We start from the raw sequence: 24,624 nt of genomic DNA, 5'->3' as shown, positions 1-24,624 counted from the left end.
ACACATCTGCAGTCTCAGAGAGCTGAGACCACAAAGGGATAAGTTAGCTAAAATTCTGAGTCCTGCCTGCTGTGCACTTAGAGATCCCTGTCACTGCATTGATCTAAAAACAGAATTGCTAGTCCAATTTGCATTGTTCCACTCATTAATGACTGAAACCTTATCTTCTGGGGCAATTTGGTAAATTCTTAAAAATACTGTATTCATTCTATGGTAATGTACAGTAATAAGAGTGAATTTAAGTTGAACTATTGCCATTCACAACCACAACACTAAGAGTAAAATAATTTCTGTGTAGACTATGCACCCTTATTTACTGTTCACAACAGAATTTTATGTTTTAGTACAAGTCTAAACAGGTTGCAATCAGATGTCAGGGATAAAATTGAAAATTGCCATATACTAAAATAACAAGATAAATGATTACATTATTAGTGTGCTTCCTTCCAAAATTTATCAGAATATCAAAACACAAGGAAGTAATTATAATTTAACTCTAATGCTGGCATTAAACAGATCTTGACATATCCAGTATACTGACAGCTGATAGTGTTCTTTGTAAGGGTACAGAAATGCTGTTTTAAATATTCAATTAAAAAAAGCAGATAGGTAATATAAGAAGAGGAACAGTGAGTTTTTTACTTCAAAGTAGCTCTTACACCTCTAAAATAATCTAGAATTAATTCCCATAGTTAGAAAATCAAGCACTAATCGTAATTTATTGATTGCATACTTTACAACAGTAGTCTGCAGAAGTTGCTGCTGTCTGTTAAGGTATAGCTTGACTGCTCCACATCTTAAACAACACTTCACTTTGGATCTGCAGAATGAAGAGTAAATCTAAATATATCAATTCTTGCATAAAATATGCACCCTGCATTTTGTTTTTCTGATGTTTTCAACTTTCTCATAATCTCCTCACTATGATTTATGGAATATACAACATATTTACTGTCATCAAGACACATTTTTCTATGGTCAGTAATATCCACATTCTCTTGTTGGAAGCATTTAATGCATTACAGAATTATCTTATTGTACAGGTGTTTGATGAACTACTGCTTGATGCTGACTGGTCTGTTAATGCTGGAATGTGGATGTGGCTGTCTTGCTCATCCTTCTTTCAGCAGTTCTTCCATTGTTATTGTCCTGTCCGGTTTGGTCGCAAGGCAGATCCAAATGGGGACTTCATAAGGTATTGAAATATTATGATTATGACATAGCATATCTTCGTATATTTGTTGTTAAAGTTGCATATGGACTGTGTTTAAATGAATGTTGAATCATCTCGTAAAATCAATTTTTTTTTCATGTTGCAAACAGGAAGTACCTGCCCATTTTGAAGAACTTTCCAACACGGTATATCCATGAACCTTGGAAAGCCCCTGAATCAGTACAGATAACAGCGAAGTGCATCATTGGGAAGGAGTTTCCTTTGCCTGTAGTGGACCACCAATACGCAAGTCGAATAAACATAGAACGAATGAAGCAAGTGTATCAACAGTTAAGCAAATATCGAGGTCCAGGTGAGCTGTAATACCAGTTATAGACTGTGAACTAACTTTTAAATTTGGATCAGTATTTTACATAATGTTGTGCTTGAGAAATGTGTAGCTCGGTTTAGTACTAGCTCCCACCACCCTAGCTGTCTGCATTTTTCCATGATATTATTATAAGTACAATATAGTGATGTATTCATTAGAAATCTGTAGATTTGTCTTTGAGTACAGGAAGGCCAGTTCAATTAGTAAGATAGTGTAAGATAGTTATACCTTATATTTATAGTGCTGTATTTTCATAATTGTGTAGGAAATGGGAGAAAATTAACTTCTTTTTGTACATACTATCTCAAGTGTAGTCATATGTTGTATTTGAAATGTTTTGAGGTAAACGATGATCATCTTAACTCAAGGTGACAGGGGGAAGGCTGTTGTCATCATTGGTGAACAATTGATTTACAGTCTGTGCAAAAAGTGTTGTTTGTCACAGCTAAAATACATATAATATTGAAGATATGCATATAAAGTGATCAGTTGTTGAATTGAATCTGTGTCAATGAGCTGAACAACTCTATGAGAAATTTAGACAGTATGAAACATAAAGTGTTAGAGTGAAACACAGATAAGTGACTGAAGATTACACATACACTAGTATGAGAGTCTCGATCAAGTATTGTACTGTAGCATAGGAAACCAGCTTCTGTCTTGTTTTTCTCAGCCTCTTCCTGCTCCTCCCTAGCTGGCATCCATTATGTACCATACAACTATGACAAGGGAGAAGCAAAACTCAAGTTTTTTTAAAGAAATCCAGAACTGTGTTAGATCAGAGAAAATCGTAGAAAGAACAATAATTTTCTTCATGTCTGTACCACAGCCATATATTTGTTGAAGTTTGTAGTTGTGGTTTCACCTCAGCTGTTGTTTATGTGTATTTACTTTATTTAATTTTGCATTATTGGCCAATTTGGCCTTACAGGTCATTCTTAAGTGCTGTAGGTGCCAACATGTCATAATATATCTTATTATTTGGCAGTGGATATGGCAGTTCTGAAAGTGAGCACATATGTGCAAGCATTAAACCTAAAAGAGAAATTGACCAATCATGCAAAATTAAATAAATTAAATACATGTAAACAACAGCTGATACTATGACCTTCATAGAAATAACTTTCTGAGACAGTAAATTCCTGTGGGCTTTGAACTGTTGTTTTGTTGCTTCATTAACCTGCCATTCTTCTCTTGAGACCAGCATTTGCTGCATGTTATGGGCTGTTTGTTACTCTCATAGGGTGGTTTGATTAAGCTATCATCAGTAATCTATTTAGTGCAAGCCTCTACATCTCTCTGTCACCACTGCTGCAGTAGCCACCAGAAAGATCGCGGGAGGCACAAATCGGCACGGCGTGTCACGGATGGTAGTTGCCGCAAGTAGAGTCCCGTCCACCAGAGGGCACGCGAGAATTCGGACGCGACCTCTGCCGGCGTAACAACAACAACAACAACAACTCAGGCAGCACGGGCCGTGCCCAGTCAGTTAACATCGAGCATGCATAGGACACAGTCCCGGTCTACGCTAAGTGAAGTGCGACGTAAACGTGAACAGTGTTACTACACAATTGGCGACGAGTAGGGTCGTTCTTTCGCGTATTGCGTCGTTGTTCCGGTTTCGCAGCTTCTCCACGGCATGGAGGATTTAGTGCGGGTTTTGGTTGAGCAGCAGACGGAGCTCATGGCCACCATGAAACAAGTGCTTCCGGCGTTGCTCTCCACACCGTCTGCTCCAGCGCCATTCCCTCCCCCCTTTCCCCCATATGACAAGACGGCGGAGGATTGGGACGCATATGAACATCGCCTTTGGCAGCATTTCCAGGTGTTTCATGTTGCCGATGCGGAGGTATGTCGTGCTCTCTTCTTGCCTTGGATATCTCCCTCGCTGTATCAAGTTTTGCGGCAGCTAGCGCCATTGCAGGAACCCTCGTCCTTGTCTTTTGATGCATTGTGTTCATTGCTGTATTCATATTATCGCCACCGCACGCATGTTGTGGCGGCTAGGGTCGAGTTCTATCAATGCAAGAAACAGCCCCATCAGTCTTACCAGGCGTGGGCCGCTACCCTGCACGGTCTTAGTCGCAAGTGTCATTTTGTCACGGAGCAGTCGCGAGAGTCGTATGCCCATGTTATGGTACGCGACGTCATTGTTTGTTCGGCCCCTGATAGGGAGGTCTGGCAACGGGCCCGGCAGTTAGAAGACCCTTCCCTTGAGGAAGTCCTGTCCATTGCTCAATCGTATGAAGTCTCTCACGCCACAGGTCAACAGCTGGAAGCGTGGTGCGACGTCGCGGCGGTTCAGGGCGGCGCGGCCGCGTCCACTGTGTCCGGGGTGGACGACGTGCGAGCGGTACAATCCGGCCGTTAAGGCCGCTCCCGCACAGCGCGTAAAAGAAATTCCGGCCGCTGGCCCCCGTTGCCATCCTGTGCGTCGTGCTATATACATCATGATCGGTCAGAGTGCCCCCAGCGTTGGGCCGTTTGTCGCAAATGTAATAAAAAAGGACACATTGCTAAAGTTTGCCGCTCAGCCTCAAAGAGTCGAAGGAAGGAGGTACAGAGGACATGGACGTTGACATTCAGGAAGTTTCATGGGGCCAGGCTCCCAACGCATCGGCACGCAAACTCTTTATCGAGGTGTTGGTTCTGTCGCGCCGGTTACAACTGCAAGTAGATACGGGCACGGCAGTTTCGTTGTTGAATGCCCAAACTTATTCCGACCTTGGATCGCCCCCGTTGGCGCCAGTTTACCGGCGTCTACGCAGTTATGGTAAACAGTTCATTCCCCTACTGGGTCAATTCACTACCGACGTGACTTACAAATCAGTCACTCGGCCTATTACTTTTATTGTTGTCAGTGATGCGAGCTCCACTAACCTTTTTGGCCTAGATGCCTTTCAAGCTTTCGGTTTTTCTATTGCTGACACCATACAGTTGGTCTCCGAAGACGTTCCCTATCAATCATTGGAATCTTTGATCTCAGACTTTCCCGATATCTTTGAGGAGGGCCTGGGGCGTGTTTCAGATTTTGAAGCTCACTTAACGTTGAAGGCGTCGGCTCGCCCGCGTTTTCTACGTGTGACGCAGGTCCCCTTGGCTCTCCGCCCTCAGGTAAAGGAAGAGCTAGACCGGCTGACAGCCCTAGGGGTCGTTCTTCCCATTTCTTCTAATGAGTGGGCTTCGCCCCTCATTATTGTAAGGAAGCCCTCTGGAAAATTACGTCTTTGTGGCGATTTCAAGGCCACCATTAATTCCCAATTGGTGGTGGACACCTATCCTTTGCCTCGTGCTGATGAATTGTTCTCCGCCGTGGCGGGAGGCCAATATTTTTCGAAAATCGATCTTTCGGAGGCTTATCATCAGATACCACTTGATGAGGACTCCAAACGGCTGGCGGTCGTCAACACCCTGTTTGGCCTTTACCAATACCAGCGGTTGGCCTTCGGAATATCCAGTGCCCAGGCGATATTCCAGCGTTATCTTGAGCACGTCACGTCGACAATCCCTCATTGTATTAATTACCTGGATGACATAATTGTCACAGGCTGCAGCACGAAGGAACACTTGCACAACCTTCGCACCCTCTTTCTCAAATTCAGGTCTGTGGGCTTGCGTTGCAACCTGCATAAGTCAAACTTCTTCCAACCGTCCATTGAGTATGTGGGCTACACCATCTCTCGGCACGGCGTCCAGCCACTAGGAAGTTTGGTCCAAGGTATCGTCGACCTTCCTCGGCCCGCTTCGCTGAAAGAGTTACAAGCTTTTTTAGGCAAGATAGCCTATTACTACCGGTTCATTCCCAGGGCTTCCGCCGTAGCCCGCCTCCTGTACTGCCTTCTGCGCAAGGGTGTTCCTTTTGATTGGTCGCCTGCATGCGAGCAAGCGTTCACCTCGTTGAAGGGCCTCCTCACATCAGCGCCTTCTTTGGCTACTTTTGTCCCCCATAAGCCGTTGGTCGTGGCTACCGATGCTTCGCAGTATGGGGTGGGGGCGGTCCTGGCCCATCGCAACGCAGATGGTTCCAAGCAACCACTGGCGTTTGCGTCTAAAACTCTTAGTCCCGCACAGACCCATTACTCCCAGGTGGAAAAAGAGGCTTTGGCCATTGTCTACGCTGTTACCAAGCTTCACCCTTTCTTGTATGGCATGAAGTTTCAGTTAATCACTGACCATAAGCCGTTAATATTGTTATTTGGCCCTGCCTCTCAGATTCCGGATAGGGTGGCCCGCAGACTACAGCGCTGGGCCTTGTTCCTCTCTAAGTACCATTATGACATTCATTTTGGCCCTACCGGACAGCATGCCAACGCCAACGCTCTTTCCCGTCTTCCAGTGGACCCGGATCCTACGTTCGATCGAGAGGAGATTATGTGTTTTCATTTGGATGTGGCGTCCCGCCAAGCGGTTGACGGCTTCCCGATCACTAGTTCTCGAGTCGCCAGGGAAACGGCAGCTGACCCGGTTCTCCGGCAGGTAGTTCGCCTCATTCAGCAGGGGTGGTCATCCCGCTCTCCAGGCCGGGCCTCGTACCCTCTTCGTAATTATTTTGTTCTACGAGACCCTCTTCGTAATTATTTTGTTCTACGAGACCGCCTCTCGGTCTTGGACGGAGTTCTCCTTCTGGCTACTGATGATCCAGCTCCTCGTGTGGTTGTTCCTGCAAGTTTACGATGGGAGGTCCTCACGTTATTACATGCGGGACACTGGGGTGTTTCCCGTACTAAAACCTTGGCTTGCAGGGCAGCATTCTCTCCATGGCCGCCGGCAACCCACGCATGGGAACGTGTTCACATCGATTTTGCGGGCCTGTTTCTCAATGGCTTTTGGCTCATTGTCACTGATGCTTATTCCCGATTCCCATATGTGGTTCACTGCTACTCAACCACTTCAGAAGTTGCAATCCAGGCACTAGCAAAAATCTTTTCTGTGGAAGGTCTGCCAATCACCCTGGTCTCGGACAATGGACCGCAGTTTGTTTCGCAGACCTTCCAGGATTTTTGTAGGCGCTTCGGTATCCGGCACGTTTGCTCTCCCCCCTTCCATCCACAATCGAATGGGGAAGCCGAGCGCATGGTGCACACATTTAAGACGCAGATGAAAAAGTATGTGCACAACTATCCTGCGGAGGAGGCGTTGACGTTTTTCCTGACGGCATACCGGACCACACCAATGGGAGACCGCAGCCCTGCAGAGCTCCTCCATTGGCGCCAACCTAGGACTCTGCTGCACCTCCTCTGGCCTGGTCCTCGCCAGTCTTCGCAAAACGGAGTACCTGGCTTTCCACTGGGTATGCCGGTCTGGGCACGTGGGTTTGGTCGCAGTCCATGTTGGATACCGGCGGTGGTCTTGCGCTGAAATGGCCGCCGGCTCTATACCTTGCAGGCGGGGGACCGGGTGGTACGTCGTCACCAAAATCAGCTACGTCCACGTTTGGGCACCCACCCTCCGACCTCTCGGACACCGGCTTCCCCATTGCCAGCACCCGTGTTGGTTTCCCAGGGGATGTTACCGCCTCTCCCCGCTGTGACTCTGCCACACTGCAATGGTTCTCAGACTTGGCAGCCTCCAGTAGCTCCAGCACCGGTATCGCCATCGTGCGAGATGCCCCAGCGAGAACGGCCCCCCTCGCAGGCCCGGTTTCTCAGGAGGCTGGTTCACCTGTGGTCGTCCCTTCCCCATCGTCACCGCCACTGGGTCTTGTCCCCCCCGAGGTGGAACGGGATCCGGAGTTCGACAGCTTGTCGCCCGTTCTGTCCCGGACTCCGGTGGTGGGACGACGGGGGCCTCTTCGTGTGGGTCACTTCCAGCCGTATTCGAAGGTTCCGGCTCGAGGGTTGGCAGATCTCCTCGACTCCGGCCTTCCAATGGATGTGGAGGTCATCGCTCCTGCCCGAAGCTCCACCTTCCAACGCAGTGGTTCACAGTGGCTTCACCCCCCGAAGGAGGAGGAGTGCAGTAGCCACCGGAAAGATCGCAGGAGGCGCACATTGGCACGGCGCATCACGGACGGTAGTTGCCGCAAGTAGAGTCCCATCCATCAGAGGGCATGTGAGAATTCGGACGCGACCTCTGCCGGCGTAACAACAACAACTCAGGCAGCACGGGCCGTGCCCAGTCAGTTAACATCAGGCATGCATAGGACACAGTCCCGGTCTACGTTAAGTGAAGTGCGACGTAAACGTGAACAGTGTTACTACAACTGCAACCTATATCCATTTCAAACTGATTACTATTGTGAAGCTTTGATATCTATCGGGGATGTTGTCCACTTACCCATTCAGATGCTTCCAGTGATTTTATCTGCTCTGACTGCTGCAGGGCACACAGATGACAGATGATCTTAATTTAATGATGAAGTTCAACAAGTTGTTTTCAGATAAATCACAGTGAGTCTTTTGGTACTTATGTATTTGAGAATTACTTTTGAAAAGTATTCAGCTTGGTATATAAAACACAAAATTTGAGAGACAACAGATTTGTTCCAATGACTTTCCAATTTTTTATCATCCTCATAAAGATACTATTTGTCCAACTGTGCAGAATAAGCATCTATCTCACTTTTAACATCACCACTTGATATGAATCTGCATTCATTTGATCATTCCTGAACAGTTCAAGTACACAGGAAGCCAAATTTAGATCATAAAGTACATCATCATGGATTTTTATTGCAACCTCATTGGTCATACTGGTTTTTGTACATCCTGACAGCTTATTGTCTTTTAGGTAAGGCCACACATTCAGTTCTGCACTGTCCAAAAACTGAAAGAAAGAGAATCACTTGATATTGGCTCTAACTCCTTTTTTTATGTGCATTGGGGAAAAAAATCCTTAAAACAAAGTACTTTCTTTATCACAAGAAGTAAATGTTTATACATATCAGTAATGTCACTAAATGTTAGCTAAAAACTAGTACTTTTCAAAATCTAGTAGTATGGACACATTCATGCTCTTTATAAGCTGAAGAATGTGTAGGACATCCTGCTATTGTTATAGATATTTCGGAATAACCTTTAGAGACACTGAATATTGTGTAAATATAAATTACACAGCAACCAAGGTTAAGCCAGTGAATTACTCCTTAATAGCAATGCCAGTTCAAGGTTTTTAGGGTTTCCCTAAACTGAAAAGAATACAGTGATATCCTTTTTGCCCTCGTTGCTTGTTTCCTTCCTTATTTTTTGTAAATATTAACTGAAGTTTTAATATTGTGATAGGTGTTGTTGTCTTGCTTGTTGGGTCATTTTGCAATGGAAAATTTTCTTCAGTAATCTTTCTGTGAAATAAGCATAACAATTTTTTGTCATCTAAGCAGAAGACACCAATTTAGACCTGTGACAATCCCTGCAGATGCAGTATCTGTTGCAAGAATTTAGAACACAGAATGCAGAAATTGCTGGGTAGAAGATATGGTGTAAAAAACAGGTGTATAAATAAATGGAGTTAAACTTGAGTGATTGGTCAAAAGTCAGTATATAGATAAATCAGTAAATTATAAAGAAAATATACAATATATTCTGAAGTTTGTGCTTACCAGCTCTAAGGAACAAAGCAAATCTTGCAGGAGAGTCTCTCTGCAGTCATGCTGTTGTGTGAGCAAAGTCATTCATCAGAAAAGGTGATCTTGCACCTCTACTTCTTCACCTCAATTAAACAGTATTTAAATGGTAGGTAATTCATACAATAATAATAATTATTACAGCAACAAGATGTAACATGAAACACTTTATTTCAAAGAAATGATTTGGACAAGTTTTTTTGTAACCGTTAGGAATGATTCCAATGCCTTGCCGCAGTGGTAACACTGGTTCCCATCAGATCACCGAAGTTAAGCGCTGTCAGGTTGGGCTAGCACTTGGATGGGTGACCATCTGGTCTGCCGAGCACTGTTGGCAAGCAGGGTGCAGTCAGCCCTTGTGAGGCAAACTGAGGAACTGCTTGATTTAGAAGTAGGGGCTCCAGTCTCGGAAACTGACATATGGCCGAGAGAGTGGTGTGCTGACCACATGCCCCTCCATATCCACATCCTTGTGATGCCTGCGGGCTGTGGATGACACGGCGGCCTGTCAGTACCATTGGGCCTTCATGGCCTGTTCAGGAGGAGTTTAGTTTAGTTTTTTAGGAATGATTAATAATTGAAAGTGGTGCTTCTCTATTTTGAACTTAATGTCACGATGCGAATACAAAAACTGGTAGGCACACTATGCATTTGAAGAAGAGCTACACCATTGTGTTGTTGAGGCCTTAAATTGTCATGCAGCTGACATATGCACAGTTAAATGAACTGTACTTCTGTTAATAGAATTTGTCCATTGGAATATAATTTGTAATGGTTGCTTTAATGTATTCTCTGAAAGACAAATAACCTCATCACGTAAGGCAATTCTTGCGTCAATCTGGACAAAGTAAGTTCTTCCAAACTGTCACATGGTACTGATAAATTAGAAAATAGGGACAAGTGAGTAGATTGTATTGCTCTGCATTGTACTTGTTAATGCATGACATTGCGAGACTGCAATGGATAAATATTTTGCTCTTTCTTTTTTCTATACTGTGACATTCACAGCATCTGTAACGCACTGTTGAGAAAATACAAATTATTTTTCAGGGCCAACATGTTGTAAATAAAGCAAACATCCTCTTCACTGTCATTTCAACCAGTGCTTTATTTCATATTCATTTGTTGCACAATTTGACAAAATTCATTTAAGAAGTAACATCTGCATTACATGTTGTTGCATTAGAGAGACAATTGTGATTGCCTTTGTACCAGTCTTAATTGCTGTTTTTGTACTAACTTTGTGTTATTTTCTTCCTTATTCTACTTTCAGCCTTAAATATGTGTATTTAAAGCTTTATGAAGTCAGCTTATGCCAACCCTTTGGAAGTTGTTTTCTTTGGTCCAAATACCACATTTTTCTGTTTGTGATCAACTTTACGGCCTTTTTTGTTTTTATTTTCTGTTTTTACACGCTTGATTGAGTAATTCAAAATGATGGTAACCTTATATGCAGGTACAGAAAGGATCTTGGATTCTTAAGACTGAAGTTTTCTTTAAAATAGTGTGCTATCTAAAAGGCATTATATTTCATAATATTTATTATAGATCAGTGTTAATTATTACTCACTAACACTTAATTATAATAAATAACTAACACAGCTGCCCAGAGATTTTCAAATGGTGTTCAATTTGCTTTATAATATATGCCAAATTGTATGGACCACAACATTGTGAGTGAAGTACACCTATTCATGTTTCACTAAAGCATGTTTCAGAATTTGTGGCACTCTTCTTTGCAGCAGGTGAGAAATGTTGTATGAGTTTCAGTAGTGCCACATATAAATTGACAGCTAACCCTGTTCTTGTGCTTGATGGAGTGTGATACTTTCAAGGTACAGATAATACTTTGCTTGTTTATTATGGGGTCAACTTAATCCTTTTCCAAAATGACAGTTCTTGAGAAGGGTAGCTGCATGTTTGGTTCAAGGTCTTCTCAGTCTAACAAACTTTCAGGGCTGAAAAAAGTAATGCATTAATACAATCACTCAGCTGTACAGCTCTGGAACTATGATTTTTAAAAAGAAATTATTATAGACTTGACTTTTTCAATTTTGAAGACTGGCCAGATTTATGTGGGTTCTCCTTTTATTGCTGTGGTAGTATAGTGAAATTTGTAAAAATAGTTTGAAATGAAATCTTTTTAAGGGTATCCTAGCCTATAAATGACACAACAAGCATCCTTCAGATCTAGTGAAAACATATTCTTAGCATTGCAGCACAGCTTGTAACAATAGTGACAAGTTACACTAATAGACTCTACTTCAACTCTGCCATACAGAAATGAGATGTCTAATATTTATTAAGACAGTTACAGCACAATGTGGAGTACAGTAAAATTTCCCAGAAGATCTGAAATTTTGAGAATGGAAACAGCTTTCAGAAATATACAATTAGTTTGCAGAAAAGCAATAGATATCCATTATGGTCTCAATAACTGATGTAGTAATGGCCAAAAATGATATGTTTTCTTATGAAAAGAACAAAGCTTATACATCATTTAAAGACAATTATTTTCCTTCTATCTGGCTTTCAGTCCTACTCAATCAGTATCTTATTTCAACGTGGAGTGTTTTCTGGTACAGTTTATTTTTTGTGTATGGCCCCCACGGATACATCACACTTAATAAATGCACATACCATCATCATAATTTAAATACCACTCCACTTATCAGTACTGTATCCTGACGTGTATATTCCACTTAGCAATAATGAGATCATCAGTCAAGTTAGCTGTGTGAGCTTTTCAATTATACTGCTGGTGCCTATGAGCTATGATTGTGAAGCATAGCACCACAATACCACTATCTGTTGCCCAAGATGCAAAATTACAGCACAGTCCACAATACAGTGCTGGTCTTAGCCAACCTGCAAACATACAGTGTCATTCTCAGTTTTAGGAGCTCAGCACAATCATGTAGCAGTGAAATCTAACATGTTCTGCCTGCTGAATCTTCATTGGACCCATAAATAATCTCTCTCTCTCTCACACACACACACACACACACACACACACACACATGATTTCAATGGTCATTCAAACAGTGGATTGTGTGGTGATGTCAGTGGTCACTTGTGCGATGGCATACACCATGATTTAAATGGTTACCTGAGCAACAGATTGTATAGTGTCTTCAGAGGTCCCTTGTGTGATAGAATATGTCAGTAGTCATGACGATCTCCTGAGTGGTTTGAGTGGTTGCTCATCCAGCGGGACATTTTCAGTGACGAAGTGGTCACCCCTGTGACGGATAATGTTTTGTGACCATGTGACCATTTCTGTGACTATTTTCTTGTACCATCAGAGCTATTAATAAACATTAACTTAGTCAGCAGTTGTGTCTTTTATGTGCCATAACATGCCAAAGTGATGATACCTGGTTGGCACAGATCAATTGCCTTGTGACTACCACCTTTTTGGCCTACCTATGCCGTGCTCTAGCTCATGCAGTTTGACACCATCTTCCATTACAATGGCTTAATGTCAGAACATACGAAACACTCTTATGTTGTCGGCCAGCTTGATCAGTGCTACACCACCAATGTTGCCAGCATCATCACATGACACCACCCAATGAGCCACACCAGTGCCTCAAGAGGGAACTCATATGCCACCTCTCCATATCTCCAGCTGTGAGCATACATTGGCTGATTTCTGGCAACAACAGTGGTGACAGGACTCCGTCATAGCTCCTGTACCACCTCCATAGCGTGGTCGACAGCATCACAGTTCCAGACAAACTGCTCTGTGTGCTTTAGCTGAACTGGCTGCCCAGCCTGAACTGGATGCCCAGCAAGGCACTTGCAATCCTTGTAACTCAGCAGTCACTTTTGCTGCAGCAATTAGCAGCCCTTGCTGACACTATGGTCCCTCACTGCGGCCCTATGTTCTACCCCAACACTTGTTGCTGCTGCCTCAAACACAACGACTACACTGAGATACAGTACAGTGGATTTGCACCCTTTGGTGCAAGTATCTGCACTTTGTACCCAGTCACCATGCCTTTGCCAGCACAACTGGGACCATCAACATGCCGAAGATTAACTTTGATTAGCAAGGTTCCCACTTTTACCCACCATGCAACCACACAATCACCATGGCATCTGCAAGTGAGCCCACATGGATGCCATGCTACTTCAAAGCACTTTTTCATCTCCGACTGGTCTTGCATGCTTTTACTTATAGACTCTGGTTCCAATCTGTTTGCCTATCCACACATGTTGACTTTCTGATTCCTGGGTGTTGACCAACGATGTCATTTTGGCTGCCAGCTGCCAACAGCTTGTCCTTTGCTAACTATGGTATCTACCTGATGCAGTTGAACCTAGGACAGCACCGCACCTTCAGTTGGCAATCCACTGCACAAGTGTCACAGTGCCAATCATTGGTGCTGATCTAGTAGCACATTTTAACTCCTCCCTGAAATTGCCAGCTCTCATCTCATTGACAAGGAGTTCCGCCATGTTGTGCAGAACTCTGTGCTGAAGCTCATCTGTGCCATTGACACAGGGCAGTACCAAGACCTTCTTGACCATTTCCCAGCCATCACATGCCACCTGGAGTTCTACAAGAGGTAAAGTATAGCATAGTCCATCACATCTGTACCACGCCTAGCCATCCAGTGGCTTGCTGCAGCCAAAGCTGAATTTAAGGCTGTGCTTTGGGATGGCATCATTCACCATTCATACAAACCCTGGCCCTCTGCTCCCCGCCTCACATTGAAGAAGGCTTCATCCTGCTAACCTGCAGCAACTGTCGTGCTCTGAATGCATCACACCATCCTGGACAGGTAACTGGTCCTAAACCTTCACCACTTCAGTCATGTCCTCAGTGGTGCTTTGGTGGTGAGTCCATCGACTGCTTGAAGGCACCCATGCTGACAACACTTGCCATGGAAGACAGCCAACAGCATGCCCTTTGGCGTCTTTGAATCACTTAATGTGACATTTTGTCTCCGAAAAGCTGCACAGACATGGCAGCAATTCATCCACAGTGTGCTACATGACCTACCCTTTTCCTTTGCCTATCTCAAAGACCTGGTGTTTTATTCTTCACCATAGCAACACCATGAACACCTGTCAACAGTGTTTCAAAAGATAAATGACTTCAGGGTTATCATTAATCCCTCCAAATTCATCTTCAGTGCCTCCAAGGTGACATTCCTGGACCACCAGATTTGTGCAGACAGTATCACTCCCCCTTCCTGAAGAAATTCAGACTATTTGTGAAACTCAGCACCCAAGAACTTTCCAAGAACTTCACTGGTTCCTCAGGATGCTTGTACCATCATTATGTCCCCTGCACAACCTCCATTCAAAAGCCACTGGTAGATGTTCTTGCTGATCCTAACACTGAGAGCAACGATCTCTTTCCTTGGATGAATCAAATAGGAATCGCCATCACTGCTGCCGAAACAGCCTTGCCACAGGGCGTTTCTGTCTCACCCAGCACATGATGCCATGCTGGCACTGGTGGTTGATGCCAGACAGCAGTCTTAAGCATAGTCTTTCAGCACCTCTTCATTGGTTCCTGACAACCGTTGGCCTTGTTTTCAAAGAAGCTCATGCCTATACAACGTAAGTGGAGTCCCTTGCCTTCTATGAGATGATCTGCTACTTTCGCCAATTACTGAAGGCTAGGAACTTTATGATATTTGCCAGCCACAAACCCCTCATATAAGCCTTCCAGCAGACAGACTGTTTCTGCCCACCAACCCAGTTCTTTGTATTAGAATATACCGCTCAGTTCAGTGCAGACATTTGGCATGTCTCAGGAATGGAAAGTACTGTTACCGATCATATGTCACAAGTCACCGTGATCACTGGTTTTACCACACTCACTGCAGCAGAAGAGGTCAATATGGAGCTGGACGCCATGACCCAAACACTGGCCTCAGACTGAAACTTGTCTCTATCCTTGGCATAGACACAAAACTATTGTGTGACACCTCCATTGGCAAGCCACAAGCTTTCCTACCAGCTGCTTTCCACTGGCAGACCTTTGACAGCATCCAAGACCTGTGCATTAAGGCAACTACAATGCTTGTTATCCATCACTATGTGTGGCTTGGTATTTGCTCAGACTGCCGCAGCTGGGTCTTGCTGTTGTGTTGCTTGTCAGCATAGTAAGGTTGGCCAGCATTTTTATGCTCCCCTTGGTGATTTCCCTTAGAATACAGGGAGGTTTACCTAGATCCACATTGACAATGTCAGTCCACTCCCCACCTCACATGGCCAGCGGTTTCCCATTCCAGATCACCACAGATCGCAGAAGGTAATTTGATCCCAGCAGTCCAACAAGCTTGCCTGACTCTGTGGCACTTATCACCACCTCATACCAACAAGCCAGCAATGGTATAATCAAGCGATAGCATCAAACTTTGAAGACTGCTCTACTTTGCCACAACACAGCATGAGATATTGTACTCCCTATTGTCCTTCTCAGCCTCTCAGCCTGTGCACCACCTTTAAGGTGGAGCTCAATGCCTCTGTGATGGAACTGGTCTGTGGTAAACCCCTTTGCCCCTTCAGATACCTGGAGAATTTGTCAAGCTCCCTGCTGCCACTTCTGTCTCTGATGTACCACCCTTCCTGGATGGGCTGCACTCCGACATTGCACACATCCTTTCTTGAGCCAGCTCTAAGCATGGCACCTCACCTTCATTCATTCGTACACATTTGTCTACTGCCACACAGATAATGATCCGGTGTGAAGAGGTCAGACCTGATCGTCAATCTCCATACTCCAGTTCTCACATAATTGTTGGACATGGTTACCATACACTGGAGTTTGCCATCAGTGGGAATATACAGCGCCACTGGACAGTGTTAAGCTGGCCACATCTTCCCACCTGAGCCTGCCCCTACACACCCCTCTCAGATGGCCGACCACCCCCACCACCACCACCACCACCACTGCCGCCAACACCACTGCTACCACCACCTCCCCAGTCAGCATGGCCATCGATTCAAGACAGTCAGTCCTGCTCTGGGTGACAATTGTGCTTACCAGCTCAATTTGCTTCGGTGCTCTGCTATTCCTGGGGAGGTGTCTGTGTGGTGACTACCATCCATGACAGCCAAATACAGCCAGCCACGGTACTGCCATCTTTTGTCGATGGTGTGGACTTAACAGCACAGGTCGCAATGCAGGGCTGCTAATAGCCTTGGCCAATCTGCAGGCTTACAGCAGCGATCACAGCAGTGCATGACTAGTATGCGGGTGAGACAGCTGACATAAAAGCAGAAATACAGGAACCCCATGATAGAGTTTGTCAGTGCTGCATACAATTCCTACCAACAGTAGTGTAAATCTATTGTGTCCACTCTGCTGAAACTTAACTGTAACAGTATATAGCTACACACAGGTGCCTGACAGAGCTTCATGGTGCTGCAGTTTCAGTGGTCTCCTGAGTGACGAGTTGTGTAAAGCCATCAGTGCTAGCCTGTGCTGTGACAAATGCTGTGATTTCAGTGGTTGCCTTTTACTAACTGCCATTCGCCTTCCAAAATATTAAAAATACTTCATATCTCCTCGATTTGCGCCCCTCCACCCCACCAAACTATTGCGTGGACAATGTTGGTGCTTGCTTGTGTGAGGGCCCATGTTCAGTGGCAAAGTGGTTGCACTTGCAGCGGGCAATAGTTTGTGACAGTGTGATAATTTCTTGTGAGTAGTTCCTCATACCAACAGAACTATAAATAAATATTAACTTAGTGAGCAATTCTGTTTTTTGTGCACCAGTACATGCTTGCACTATGTCCTGTGTGAATTATCCCAAAACATTGTCACTTCCTTTAACCCACATATTTGTGCAGAAGTTGATGTCACGTGATAGGGTGGTAAGTTGTTTATTGTCATGATCACAAGACATTTATCAAGAAGCAGTTGTTTATTCACAGATTTACATTACATCATTATCAATACCAATAATGTTTTGTTAAAAATAGTGTTTGATATATGACATACATCCTTACTTGAACAATTTTTACTTCTGGAACCATTGTTCCACACTTCGTTTGGTAACATTTGTGTATAATTCCCGGGGTGTCTGTAAGATTGACCACATACCTGCAGCTAGTTCACATAAATGTTATTAAATTTAGAAGTGAAAGTAACATCTACCGACGGCCGGTGTGGCCGAGCAGTTCTAGGCGCTTCAGTCTGGAACCGCGCGACCGCTACGGTCGCAGGTTCAAATCCTGCCTCGGGCATGGATGTGTGTGATGTCGTTAGGTTTAAGTAGTTCTAAGTTCTAGGGGACTGATGACCTCAGATGTTAACTCCCATAGTGCTCAGAGCCATTTGAACCATTTTTTTAAAACATTTACCTTATTAAGTTAAATTGTATTTATAGGACACCAGTTACAAACGACAGGGAGGCAGCATTATTCAGAGGGAAAGAAATGAAAAGAAAAATATCCAGTGATTATTAGTCATTTGAGTCTGGTTCTTGAAAACTGTATCAGCAACAACAGAAATGCTAAAACTGGGACCATCTGTTCAAATTATACAAAACCAAGCTGTACTGTTGGGCTTTGTTGGCAGTTTAAATTTGTGGAGAAGATTAATGTAATGTGGATGGTAGCTACTACTCTTCTGGTTACTACGTAGGGAACTGGGGGAGTCTTGGGTGAGACAATGATAAATTTAAAAAAAGTAAAGAAAATGAGGTTTAAAGAGAATCAGAAACTTACTATTCTTTCGTAATGTGACTCAAGTCCCTGACCCAGAATAATTGTAAGGAAAAGACATTCCCATTTACAAAAAAGCGGTGTTTCCACGAATTATTGTACATTTTTCCTGCAATGTCAAGAACAGGTCTCTGCTTCATATGTGATATCCTAGGGGGCAAATTCTTAATGATTGTGATCAGTTTATATAATTGATGCTTATGTTATGATAATTTCTTACTTTTTTATTGTTGGTGAATTCCATTGCTATAGCATACAACTTTAGTAGTGGCACTGCAAGTTCCTGAGTATGTGGACTGTCATAAAGTTGATTCCCATTTCCCTGGATGTCATCTGGTCCATTGTATGCTGCATTATTCTTCTCTGTCAGTTAGTTCCTTTTCCATAAATCATTCACATTATATGAAGCCTACAGAAGGAATAGCATAAAGTTTATATTTTGTATGTGTAGAAATGAACTTGGAAGCCAATTGTTGCAATTATTGTAACATAAATAATTTTGTGCAGTAGGTCATATAGGAAGCAAAAAAGGTGGTGTTTTAAAAGCACCATTCTTCTATGTTGGGTGTTATTTGACAGTAGGGAAGTGGGCAGATTTTTAACATGAGCATATATAATTGGGCCCTATCTGAATCAAAGCCAGCTTTACAGAAAAGTGATGAAAGCATTTTTCCCTTCGTAGTGTTACCGTTTTATGGTCTTCAAACTGCTGTACCTCATATCAATAAGTGTGTTATGAAAGTATTTGTAGTGAATTCGTTTTTAATATGCCTACTTCCTAAAGAGGGCCCTACAACTTAAGGATTTTTGACAACAAAGGTTTTTTTTCTTACTGTTAATTGAAGAATCATCTCACATTACCCTGTGACAAGCAGTTGATGGATGGAAAATGGCAAAATATGCCATCTTACTCATTTCATGACATTGACTTGAAGCGAGAATGATAAAGAGCTTGATTATTCATACATGTCTGATTACTTTACAAATGAGTTAATGTGTTAAATTAAACAATGGAAAATTCAGGTTGCAATGTCAACTATGTTATGAAAAGAATAGATTGCTACTCACCATAAGGATGACATGTTGAGTTGCAGACAGGCACAATGAAAAGACTGTTACACTCTGAGCTTTCGGCCAAATCCATCTCGGAAAGGAAACACACACACTTTCACACGAGGAAGCACACCTCATGCACACATGACTACTATCTTTGGTCACTCTGGTCAGAATGCAACTGCGTCAAACAGAAGCAACAGTCCGGAGTAGAGGGGAAGAGGGAGGGATACAAGGGTCAGGTGGGGGGAGAGAAGTAAGCACTGCTTGGCAGAGCATGCAGGGACTAGTTGGTGACAAGACAAGGCTGCCGGGTGCAGCGTCGGGAGGCTGTGGGGGGGGATGTTAAGTAATTGACATTCAGCACCTAAGTGAGGAAAAAAATTAGAAAGTGTTTAAAATCATGCGTAAAGTTTGTTGGAAGTCACTAAGTGTTCTCAGTGTGAAACACTGGATGAATATAGCCTGGGTAATTTGCACTCCATTTTGCAATAATATAATTTTGCAGGTACATTCAGTGATATAAATAGCTACTGCCTGCAAAATGTGTTGCGAATGGAGTTAGTAATAAAGAAGTAACAAATTAAAATGTCATGCCTGATGTAGAAGTTTTACTGCACACCATTTTAAGCAGAAGGTAGTTTTTCACACACGTAAATGTCTATGACTTCATAGCTCCTGAACTGTGTGTCATACGGTGATACAATTTTGCAGATATGTTCAGTGATGTATGAGTAGATTATGACAGCATTATAAGTTCTTAAATTTGGTTGATAGTTAAACAAAATTTTTTTTCCCTAGAAGCCATAACATAGGCAACATTCAACTGGTACCAGGTTCTGGGCTCCTAGATAGTCACTCAGTATTATAGATTCTGTGCTGTATATAACTGTAGTTACCTCTAGGTTGAAAGAATCCCCCCCCCCCCCCCCCCCCCCCCTGCAAAAAAAAAGTTGTTGGTTCCAGTTTAGGACTGATTATAATAGTAACACAGGTTTTTTCTGGGGGGTAAATTCATCACATTCTGTATAGAATAAAAGATAATTACATGTGGTTGACATTAGTAGCACCTTACCATCCCCTCCCCAAGTGAGGAAAAAAAAACCAACTCGTTTTAATGGAGATATTTTCCTGCTTAATGAGTTGTTCTCTTGTCTCTCATTTCATTACATAAGATGCAAATCAAATTTTTAATTTGCATTATTAATGTATTAGATTTTGCTCTTTAGCCATGTTTCTTAATAGATTGCACTAATTTCTATGTTTCTGCAAATTCATGGCATACTAACTTGTCCTAGTCATTATAAAAATTTCTTATTTTAACTTGTAGGACATATAAATTCCTTTACTGATTTGTAGACTTTTATAAAGTTTAATTACATACTTTTTAATAATTTATTATGAAATTTACTTCTAATAGTGAAAAAAATCTGTTAAGTGATATTTTGAATTTAATATTAATTCCTGGATGATTTTTAAATTTCACCAAAAGTGTTAATGATAGCACTTGCACTCTTTTATTGTTCCGTAAATTCTTACTGTATAGATCACTTTACACAGTCAGTAATCTGAAACACCTGTTTTGATCCAAAATGACTCTATTAATTTGCTTCCTCTACACTTCAACCATTAGGCATTTGCCTGTTGTGGCAATAACTGTTAACAAAAAGAAATAACATTTTCACATAATTGTTTCCTCAATCTCAATTTCACTGTTACAAAATACATCAGACATGAATTACTCACTGAAACCATGGGTAACCATTTAGTTTCCTGCAAAAAACATAGCTTCATTGTCTCAAACTAAAATTTGCCAGCACAGGGACCTGATTTTGTAATCCCCACCACTACCTTAATCATCTTCTTTTGTTCGCTCCTCTTCTTCTGCATTTCGTCATCTCTTTCATCCCTTCAACCTTTATTTTTCTTGTCTGTTTCATAATCCCATGGGTATACAGAAACAGTTATAAACCTAAATTTTTGACGTTGATATGTTGTAGAATTATGCAACATCTTTTATGCTTAAGAATTATGACTTTCTCGGAGAACGAAAATCTCGTGTATAAAAATCATCGTGGACTCCACAAACAAAACTCAGTTCACTCTGTTCCTCCATGAGATCCAGACCAATGTAGACCACAGCACTGAGGTTGATAGGTTGATGCTGTGTTCGTTGACTTCAGAAAGGCATCTGACACAGTCCCACACTGCCAGACAGGGAAGGATGGGGGGTGGGACACAGTATGAGATTATTGAGTACTGGACCTGTTTTGCGACTGGATTCAAGACTTCCTTGCAGATAGAACTCAACATGTCACTCGTAATGGAAAAAAATTGACAGGTGAAAAGGTAATTTCTGGAGTACTCCAAGGAAGTGTGATAGGGTCGTTACTGCTCACAATGTATATAAATAATCTAAAAAAACATTGGATGCTCTTTAAGGCTGTTTGTAGATGATGTAGCTGTTTATAACTAAGTAGCTGTGCCAGAAGACATTATCAATTTGCAGAATGACCTGCTGAGGAATGTGAATGCAGCAGGCTGTGGCAGTTGACCCTAAATGTAAATAAATGTAAGGTATTGTGCATACATGGGGAAAGACATCCACTATTTTACAACTGCCTATCAGTGACAAACTGCTGGAAACAGTCCTACCATAAAATATCGAGGAGTAACTATCCAAAGTGACTTTAAGTAGAATGACAACATAAAACAAATAATAGGCAAAGCAAATATCAGACTGAGGAAGAATCTTAAGGAAGTGTAACTCATCCACAAAGAAGTGGCTTATAAGGCCTTGTTTGACTGACTTTTTAATATTGTTCATCAGTATGGGATCCTTACCAGATAGGACTGATTGGAGAGATAGAGAAGATTCAGTGGAAGAGTGGTGCATTTTGTCATGGGGTCATTTACTCTGCAAAAGAGTGTTACTGAGATGCTCAACAAAGTCCATTGATGGGTGTTACTAGAGAGGTGTTATGCTCCATGAAGAGGTTTACTGTTGAAATTTCGAGAGAGCCCTGACAACTTATTACTTCCTTCCACATACATCTTGCATAATGACCATGACAAGAAAATTCGAGAACTCAGAGCCAGTACAGACGCTTACCAACAATTATTGTCCCTGTGCGCCATTCATGAGTGGAACAGGGTAAGGGGGATCAGTTAGTAGTACCAGAAGTACCCTTTGCCACGCACTGATCAGATGGCTAGTGGAATATGATGTAGATGAAGATGTAGACCATTGTTTCTGTTTTTTATTTTTTTCCTAACTGATGGCACTTTTTATGTTTGCTAGATAGTACTGTAAGCTGGACTAAAGGGTTTCAGAAAATGAATACATATTACATTTCATAGTAAACAGAGCTACTTAGTTAATTTGGCAGTTATGAGACAAATTAAGACATATGAAAGGCAGTGAAACTCAGGTGTTACAAAGCCACAAAGCCACTTTTGTGTTTGGAAAGTTAACAAGAAGAAACAAAAACAAACAGAAAAATTCCAGAATTAACAGAAGGATGTAGAGGTTATTTAGTGTGTCAAAACACTAAGAATTTTTATATGTACTAACCTGGTTGTAGTTTGAAGTTCCTCTTTGGCACATGCAGAATTATAGTTTCATAATCTGAAATTTCTTTTGTTGGTGATCATACAGTTCAGTGACATTTGAGCAAAATTTTTCATGATTTCGCATTTTTCAAATTTGACATTGAACCTTACGTTACTGTTTACATACTATCAACACCAAGCTAGTGCTTACGTTTCTTGATAATTTCAGTGGCAACAAGTTTTGTAAACATTAATCTACCACAGATCACAGTTCTTTGAACAATAGTCAGTTGTGCACAGTTCTTGATATGAGTCAACAATCACTTTCAAAACAGTAAAGGTACTTAAAGTGCAGACAGGCAGACACAGTTCATATGTGTATTGACTGCAAAAGTTTATAGAGATATTTAACAAATGATGTTGACTGTACATATGCTGGCGACAGATTTGTTGTGTGTAGGTCTTACTTGTGTGATTACTGGGAGCAGACTGAAGATTTTTGGGTTGGGGGTATTATATAAAGTCTGGCGTAATGGTATTTTGTAATCTTGATAATTACATTGCAGTTTATAAAACTGCAAGATGAAAATTTTATAGTATAGATGACTTACAGGTTCTGACAATGATTAGCTTTAAGTAAAAGATAGCTGGTTAGAAAAGTAACCAAAATACAACAGTAAAATAATGAAACTGGTTAGAAAAACAGCTTTACTTACGTTTTTAACCAACTATGCTATATCACCTTCAGAGTAATTCTCTTGTATCTGCACACAATTGCTCCATTGGTGTTTCCAATGTTGGTAGCATCTCTCGAACTCAACTTCTGATATACCAGTAAAAGCCCTAGTTAAAGCTGTTTGGATCTCCTGTGCTGTTCCAAAATGGTGTCCTTTAGCAACTGATGTCAATTTTGGGAATTAAAAAAATCACACAAGCCACACAATGAACTTTGACTCCAAAAATTGTCTAACAGACAATGCAGTGTGGGATGGTGCATTATCATGAAGGGCCCTTTTTTGAAACCTTTTAAGAATTGATTGGTAGTAATATTGATTTACTGTGTGGTCTGAAGGTAACCACTCATATGCCAATGCCAATGGAAACAAAGAAACACACAAGCATACATTTCACCTTTGACTTCAACATGACCAGCTTCTTTGGTCTTGGCAGTTCCTTCAAACACCATTGCGACCTTTGATGTTTTATCTCAGTATCACACTGGAAAAACTAACTTTAATCACAAGTGGCAAATTGGTTCAGTAATTCTGGGTTCAGTTCCACTTGCTCCAACTGATCAGCAGCCACAATCCTCTGTTGATTTTTTTGTTGCTGTGTGAGATTTTTGGGAACCATTTTGGCATGAAGTTTTCTTATTCCCAGATTTCCAGTCAATTTCAAGTAAACAGTTTCGCTCAGCTAATGTTCACTTCATTTGCAATCTTTTTCAGAGTTTATCTTCCATCAATTGAAACAAGTCCATTCACTCTGGCTGTATTGTCACCTGTTCATGCTGTTGATGATCACCCAATGCGTTGTTGATCTTCAGCATTGTTTCCACTTTCAGAAAACATTTTGTACCAACAAAACACATTTGCCCTTGATAAAACCTCATTTCCAAAAGCAAAAGCCTGCTGAAACTTCACATATGTTACAGCAGCATTCTCACTGAGTTTCACACATGAAGAGCTGGGACACTGCTGCACAATGTGTTAAGTTGTCATTGTTGTGATGAGGAGCAAACACAGGACTTCGTTCTTCAAGCCACTACTCCTGATTGAAACATTGTAGGTGCATGCCACTTGTGGCTGTGGTGGGGAAAGGCAAACATCACACACTGCCTGCAGTAGCAGGCTGCATGGTTGCCACCCTATGGAGGAGGAAAACAGTCTCATCACTTCATTGTCACACTTCATAAAAGTTCACAGTACTATTTCATTAGCATAGGTAAAGTTGCCTTGTTTAAAATTTTGTTAATTTGTGTAAACTTTTAGATAAAGGCTTAACTGAAAAATGAAGCTTGTTATCTGGTTTAGAAAATTTAGGCCAAAAAAACATAAAGTCAAATCCTGGAATCTAACAAGCATAATGGTGTGTCTGATCTTTAATTATGAACGTTTTTTAAGTTAATTAGTGTTTGCAAAACTGAAAGAGGTCACTAGAAAGAATGAAATGAGGACTTTCTAACAAGAGGTGTCAATTCTGTCAGAACTACTGATTAGC

The 24,624-nt window shown here is 42.0% G+C and overlaps 1 protein-coding gene across 7 annotated transcripts in view; it reads left to right on the top strand.

The window, feature by feature from the left end:
• LOC126458418 (cryptochrome-1-like) overlaps nt 1-24,624 on the top strand; it is a 187,777-nt gene that overhangs the window by 122,921 nt on the left and 40,232 nt on the right. For all 7 annotated transcript variants that reach the window (XR_007585633.1, XM_050095449.1, XM_050095450.1 and 4 more), the window contains exons 8-9: nt 1,044-1,195; nt 1,324-1,526. Coding sequence is in view for 6 of the 7 variants with exons in the window: in XM_050095449.1 (XP_049951406.1) it covers nt 1,044-1,195; nt 1,324-1,526 (355 nt within the window). In the remaining variant the exon portion in view is untranslated. The remainder of the gene's footprint in view (nt 1-1,043; nt 1,196-1,323; nt 1,527-24,624) is intronic.

The sequence above is a fragment of the Schistocerca serialis genome, chromosome 2 (assembly GCF_023864345.2).
Source record: "Schistocerca serialis cubense isolate TAMUIC-IGC-003099 chromosome 2, iqSchSeri2.2, whole genome shotgun sequence".
Taxonomy (NCBI): domain Eukaryota; kingdom Metazoa; phylum Arthropoda; class Insecta; order Orthoptera; family Acrididae; genus Schistocerca; species Schistocerca serialis.
This window is presented reverse-complemented; position numbering and strand designations above follow the sequence as displayed.